Raw genomic sequence first — 7,705 nt, forward strand, 5'->3', positions numbered from 1 at the left:
ATACTTATCTCAAAGAAGACAGACTGATACTCAAAAATGAACTTCTCGGGTGAAATGACCTCCGGACGACTCAAATCTAATCAAAATAACTTCAAAGCACAATAAAACTCATAAGAAACTATTCCGGATCATAAAGCTTCAATTTTAATCAAAATCTAAAAATCGGTCCAAAAGTCGACCCCCGGGCCCGCACCTTGGAACCTGACAAATTTCACAAAACCCGAACACACATTCCGATATGAGTCCAACCATACAAAAATTATCAAATTCCAATACCATTTCGTCCCTCAAATCATGATTTTTCATTTTAAAAATTTTCTTCAAAAACCACCATTTTCCCCAACTCAAAATATAAATTAAATGATAAAAATAAAGATAAAATCATGGAATATATAAAATTCTAGGTAAAGAACACTTACCCAATCGATTTATTTGAAAAACCCACAAAGAATCGCTCAAAACCGAGTTCCACAAGTCAGATATGATAAAAATGGCCTAACCCTCGGAATAGAAAACTTATATTCTCTCCAGGTGTTTATGCATCGCGAACGGGGAAGAGCAATCGCGTTCGCGAAGAATGAAAATGGAAACTACCCAGTTCTGCTTTGCGAACACGACAGCACGTTCGCGAACGCGGAGAAGAAAAATTTGATGGCCCAACAAATGCTCTTCGCGAACCCGTGAAGTAGTACGCGAACGCGAAGAGTGAAATGGCATAGCTACGTGAACGCGTAAGAGACACGCTAATGCGAAGAGAAAAATGATCACCAGTGCCCAGGGCCTAGTTTGCACTTTTTGAACGCGTGATAGGGAATGCGAACGCGAAGAAGGGGGTGGCAGAACTTCGCGAACGCGAGAGGGTGACTGCGAATGCGAAGAGAAAATATTTCACCCTCCAAAATAACACTACGCGAACGCGATGATGGAAACCAGATGACAGATAACAGCAGTTCAAAATAGGAGGAAATGACCCGTAGCCCATCCGAAACACACCCGAGGCACCCGGGACCCCGTTTAAACACACAAACAAGTTCCATAACCTAACACAGACTCGCTCGGGGTCTCAAATCATATTAAACAATGCCGAAAATACAAATCGCACCACGAATCGAACTTAAGAACTTCCAAAACTTTCAACTTCTAAAACCCATGCTGAAACCTATCAAACCAACCCGGAATGACGTCAACTTTTGCAGGCAAGTCCCAAATAATATAACGGAGTTGTTCCAACTCTCGGAATCGCATTCCGACCCCGATATCAAAAAGTCCACTTCCGATCCAAATCTCCAAAAATTCAACTTTCGCCATTTCAAGCCTAAATCAGCTACAGACCTCAGATTCACAGTCTGGACACACTCCTAAGTCCAAAATCACCCAACGAAACTAACGGAACCGACGAAACTCTATTCCGGAGTCGTCTTCACATAGTTCCGACTAAGGTCAAAATCCTAAAACTTAAACTTCCGTTTTAGGGACTAAGTGTCCCAAATCACTCTGGATCATCTGGAAGTCAATACACATAATATGAAGTTGTTCAAGACCTTATGCCGCCGAACAGAGCTTAAATTCTCAAAATAACCGGTCGAGTCGTTACATTTTCTTTCTTCTTTACCATCACCTTCTCCATCACTGTCATCTTGGCCACCAGAGAACACCATGAACACTCTCCCTAAATGCCTTATATGTACCATTTTTCTTGTTCTCCAAAATATATCAGGCTAGCCATAGTAGCAACCTAATTCTGTTACTCATTTCTTATTTTCGACAATCTCCATTCCTTCACTCATCACTTCCCATCCATCTTCTCGATTTCATTAATAATAAAAAATAAAGATTTCTATCAATCAAATTGCACGATTTTGTACTGAAAATAAATATTTACAAAGCAAAAAATAATGGCAAACAAAGAAATAATTAAATCATGTAAAAGGAAATCAGATCTATTAAAGATATTTTGAAAAGGAAAAGAAAACGAAATGGGAAAGGGACTGGGGAAAGAACGAGAAGGGAACAAAAAAGAAATGAATCAAGGGCTGGGGAAGAAAGAGAAGGGAAGAAAAAGAAAAAGAAATTGAATAGGGAAAGGGCTTGGCGCAGACGGGAAGGGGGGGATAAAGAGAAAAATAAACAGGAGAGGGAGTGGGGTAAAACCGAGAAAGAAACTTATGTTTTTAAAATTTCTTTTATTTTTATTCTAAATTTTTATAATCACGCTCTTTGTACGCGTGAAATATACGCATTTTGTACAACTCGGTAATTAATTAAGTTGCCAGATATGCAAGGTCAATAGTCAGAGGGGTTCAAAATACTGACTTTGAACAACTATAAGTGTTTCAATGAAACTTTCTTGACTACAGGGACCGAGATGAAAAACGCGAACGAGTACAAATATTTATTAGGCTATTCTGCCATTTTATAAATTTCATATTTCTTTCTTACCTCGGGTCACTTTTTTGCACGATACTGTGGTAGGAGAATGATTCACTTGTCTTGTTCGGTTGTCATTTGTAAACGAACTCTTTGGCATATATTGTCATATCCAACTATCAAGGTATTGTTTGTTTTTCTCAATTCTTCCTTAAAGCTTTGGCGCTTACGATTTTGGCCTTTTCGGGTTTAACCCAAAAGGTGGATTAACATTTGATTCTTGAACTCGCTCTTATATAGCCTCTAACTTTTCCCTCAAGCAACCCTCTTTTAAGTTAAAACACAAGCGGTTTGTTGAATGTTACACTCACCCCCTTAGGGACTCAGCATCATCGTTGAGGTTTCACTACCATACTAAGGGAGATATCGGCTCTGCCTTTCAAGGCTCAAGCACAACTTCCAAGATTTTATATTGTTCGCTTTAGCCCGACCCTTCTAAGTCACCTCAAGGCTTTGGTCTTTACACTTTTGTCTGTTTATGCTTTAACTCAAAAGGCACTTTAATAGTTGAATCCCGAACTCGCCTTTATTATGGCTTCTAACTTTTCATTTTCATTCCGATGTGGGATTTGCTTATCGTAAGTTTCACAAGGAAGCCCCTTTGGAATTCAACCACTAGCAGCCGGTGTTTTGTTACACTCACCCCATTTAGGTACTTAGCGTTCTTGTTGAGTTTTGTTCGACCACTATACAAGGGAAGGTACCGGCTCTAATATAACTTATCACGTCTGAGGCCCAAGTATCAAGATATTTTTCGTTTTGACTTGATACTTTTGGGCACCTCAATTTTAGCCTAATGATTTTGTTCCATTGGACTTTAACTCAAAAGGCGCCTAATAATATAATCCAAAATTCGCCCTTATATGGCCCTAATTTTCTCCATCCTTTCTGATATGAAAATTTCCTAAGGCATGTCCCTCATTTCGAGTTCAACTTCAACCATCGAATTTATGAATTTATGTAGGCTATTACATATATGCACAACTAGAACAAGATTATTATTAAGAACTCTATAATTATTTGTAAAAAATTTAATAATTATTATATTTCAACTTCAAATAAGTTAAAACAAAATATGAATATTCACTTTTTTTTTTATCGATATACAAAAGGATGTTGGTTTAGTTAGAGTAGCCCATTAGACTTTAGTGTATGTTCCTCACTAATCATGTTATTCCAACTATGCTCATTCACATCAATATTATACAAAATAAGAATTAGAAAGGTACTACAATGTGAGAAAAAGGGACAAAGCTAGCTAAAATGTGAAGATAATATAATATAAAAGCTCTTTGTATTTGCTAAATGAGCTAGTTCCCGATAGAAAGCTATAATGTGAAACGAAAAGGAAATTCAACTATGATACAATTGTCATTGAATCCCACTAATGTGGCAAAATACATTATTGTATAAACAACAATGTGCTTAATGAGCAAACAAATAATTTAACCTCATCATAGACTACCTAAAGATAAAAGAAGAAACTAAAAAAAAAAAGATAAAAAGTAATTTTTCAAAGGTAAGTAAAATTAAAAAGACAAATAATTAGAAAAGTCTACCTAAAAGTCAAAGAAAGGATGGAATAGATCAGAAGCATTTGGTGAAGGTGAAATCAACGGAGCAGAAAACAACGTTGACGGACTTGGACTTAACATCATCAGCATGAAAGGATCGGATGGTACCGGCGAGAAGAATCCCGGTGGCGATACGGGCGGTAAAGTTGCCGGCGCCGGCGACAATATCCCCGGGATCTGATGACTCATTTCTACACTTGAATTCCCAATTATATCCAAAATATCCATCAAATCAGAAGCAGCAGAAGCCGGAGGAATAGTAGCTGAAGGACTACTTGCTTTTTCCATCGAAGCCAACTTCGCCGCTGGCGATAAGTTCCCATCGCCGGAGCTGGCGCCGGAGGTGGAGGGTTCCATGGAGGAAGTTGAAGATCCAGTTAGTCTTTGTACAACACTCATGAAGTCACTAACGGTCGTGTGATACACTTTCGGTGAAACCGCGTAGATTATCACCGTTTGCAGGTTCTGGCTCGTTGACGGAGCTCCGGCAGCGGTATGAGGCGGAGGATGCGGCGGAGGAGCAACTGGAGGTTTCTTGATTTTGTAGGAATCTTTGTTGACTTTAAGAGGAGTAGGACGAGGACCTTGTAGTTCTCCTCTCCTCGTTGGGGATGGCCTTCCGTCGCCGGCGCCGGTGAAAAAATCCGGTGGTGGAAAGTCCATTTGACAGAGGAGGGAAGATTGATTATTCGTGGATGTGTTATGATATGAGTGGTAATAGGAAGTACCTGCGAAAAGGGTAAAGTGTTTGATGTACTTGGGAAAATAGAAGGAAAGAGCTAAGCAAAAAGCTTTGAATATTCCATTTCTTTTAGCTCGGTCCAAAATACTAATTTCTTAAATAGAAATAATTTCCAGTGCTCAACAACTCAAACTGGCATAAATTGCACTCTTCTTGATTTTCACATGTGCTAATTACTACTCTAGGCGCAGACTTAAATTAGACACCGAATGTCCATAATAAAAACATATTATTCCCTTCAATTCCATTTAAATAATTTTTTTGATTATTTTCACACATATTAAGGAATTCAGTTTTTAGCATTAATTAACAATAAAATTAATCATATTAACCTTAGTTTGCTCATTGAAAATATAATAAACTACTTCTTAACTCTTTACTCCAACGTCAATTTTGAAAAGAAAAAGTTATTTTCTTCTTGATATTTGAAAAAATCAAATATTATGAACTACAAAAAAATGTCAAAAAATCACTTAAAGTGGACGGAAGAAGTATTAAGAGTAAAATAGGAGTTTGAAGTTAAGTTTTTTTCAAATATAAAAATATTTCATTTTCTCGAATGGATAAGATAAAAATTTTTAAAAACAATAGCTTGATACTCCTCATGCCTAAACCTATATGACCCACTTTCCTTTTTAGTCATTTCTTTTCAAAAATATCATTATTTTATATTTAAAAATAATTTAATTTTAAAATACATTTTATTCTTATTGAAATGATTTATAATCGCACAAACATTTATAGTTAGATAGCAAGTTTTAAAAAAAAAATTATTCTTAAACTCTCTATCTAAACAAACAATCCCACATAAGTACTAAGTTACTAACAGTATGTTTGATATCTTTTTCTAACTATGGATTAAATCAAATACGCTTAAGCAAATAATAACAGGGACAATTATGCTCAGTTTAAAAGTATTTTAAATAATAATTTGAGATATAAGAAAGAACATACTCTCTTATTTCATTTTCAAAACTATATCCTCCATTAAAACTTGTTGTTTACTTGATATTCATTTTAAGAAATAAAATCTTTTATGATTAGCATAAGTTAATACTATTATCTAAGAAGGAGGATATTAAAATTAATACCATCGGGCGCTTATATTAACTTCTCCCCAGCAATTTGGATGGTAAAAGGTTTTAGTTTGATTATAAGTAAAATTAATTAAGTCATAATCTTTCATTTATTGATAAACAAAAATGAAATGACCATCAAATTTCTTACCTAAAAATAGTAAGTATTACTAAAATCTAAATTCAATTTTTTTTATTACGTAATAAATTTTATTAATATTTAAAATAATCTAAAAATATATATGTAAGGTGAATCGAGTCAATATTCATGATGTGACTCCCTCCTTAAGTCTATAAGATGTAAAATGCAGCGTTAGTCTTACTTCGTTTCCCTCCTTTCCTCCATCTTTGTTCAATTTCATCATAAGGGTTAAGTGATTAACCCAAGGTGAAATTTCAAAACTTTATATACAATAACGTATAACAATAAAGAGAAAAAAACTACAATTTATAACAATTTAAATGTGAGCCAAATCTCTTTTCTTCCACCTCATAAAAAGGAAATTTTAGATATGCTATTTGCATTTTGTCAATTTGTTGTGATCTATTATACTACTCCCTTTAGGGCACCTTGATCTTGAACCAGCTTGAAGTGGTTAGCTTTAGTTGGTTATTTATGGCGTTATATAATAGTGTGATTACTATTTATTACAACCGATGAATTTTCAGATACGTTTTTCCTATATTTGGGAGATGAAAGTTAACGTTAATGAAATTCGTTATAATCGTATTCTACTAGTTTTTTTACGCGTGTAACCCATATGAATGAATACGAAATTTAAAAATATATATATTACTAAAATTGTATTTGAGTCATAAAATTAAAAGTAAAAGTTTAAATTTAAAAAAATATATAAATACGATCTTATTTAGCTCACTCAACAACAAACGAATAATTGAAAAGAAAATTTACAAAATTAAATGAGCAAAAAGTAATTTTTGTATTCGGCTTCCAATCGAGAGTGAGGAAGTGTGTTAGATTACTCAAGTCCAAGAACCAAATTGCCTTTGCATTTTCTCAAATGCCTAATTTTTAGGAGGCGCACAGTGATTTTGATAAATTAAAAATGAAAAGATAAATAATTTTAAATATTTTACTGGTATTTAAAAATAAAAAAGATAAGGGCAGTTCAGTTTATCTTACTTTAAAATGATCCTCGCAATTCATTGAGATACTTTCAGTATTATACCTTGAAAAAATTAGTGAACGAATCAATGTAAATAGATACCTTCCGATGCACTGCAAGAATTGGATTTGGTTTCCAAAACATGAAATTCATTTTTACTTTTCACATAATAGTATGGATTGCTCATAAAAAGTCAAATCTTTTGCAATTTATTTTGAGAAATATATTTGGTGTTTCACGTTTCTGCATGGCATTGGAGCTAAATGCTTTGGCTCGTTTTTTACTCAAAGCTTTGTAGAAGCAGGGAAACTAAATTAGGAAAAAGTATCACACAATTTCAAATTAAAGATTACAACAACAACAACAACCCAGTAAAATCCCACTAACGGGGTCTGGAGAGGGTAGTGTGTACGCAGGCCTTACTCCTACCCCGAAGGAGTAGAGAGGTTATTTCCGAAAGACCCTCGGCTCAAAAAAAAAAAGACAAAAAGACAAAAAGGAGAGTATTAGTATCATAACAACAATCATAGGATAAATAGAAACACCATGAAATCTAGAAGAAGGATGCAAAGCAAAAGGAGACAATATTAGTAAATATTAGTATCACCACAATAATCATAAGAATAATAGAAACACCATGAAATCTAGAAGAAAGATGCAAAGAAAAAGCGATAGCTAGTAAATAGGACATGTACTGAAAAGCGAAATAATAAGTCACAACATTGCAACTAGCTATCTTAGACAAAAATCCTACATGGC

At 34.6% G+C, this 7,705-nt stretch overlaps 1 protein-coding gene across 1 annotated transcript; it reads right to left on the reverse strand.

The window, feature by feature from the left end:
• Positions 1-3,775: 3,775 nt before the first annotated feature.
• On the reverse strand, positions 3,776-4,823 carry LOC107788324 (protein MKS1-like). Its single transcript, XM_016610001.2, has one exon. The coding sequence runs from the start codon at positions 4,662-4,664 to the stop codon at positions 3,987-3,989; it is 678 nt and encodes a 225-aa protein (XP_016465487.1). The 5' UTR covers positions 4,665-4,823; the 3' UTR covers positions 3,776-3,986.
• Positions 4,824-7,705: the final 2,882 nt, after the last annotated feature.

The sequence above is a fragment of the Nicotiana tabacum genome, chromosome 13 (genome assembly GCF_000715075.1).
Source record: "Nicotiana tabacum cultivar K326 chromosome 13, ASM71507v2, whole genome shotgun sequence".
Classification (NCBI taxonomy): Eukaryota; Viridiplantae; Streptophyta; class Magnoliopsida; order Solanales; family Solanaceae; genus Nicotiana; species Nicotiana tabacum.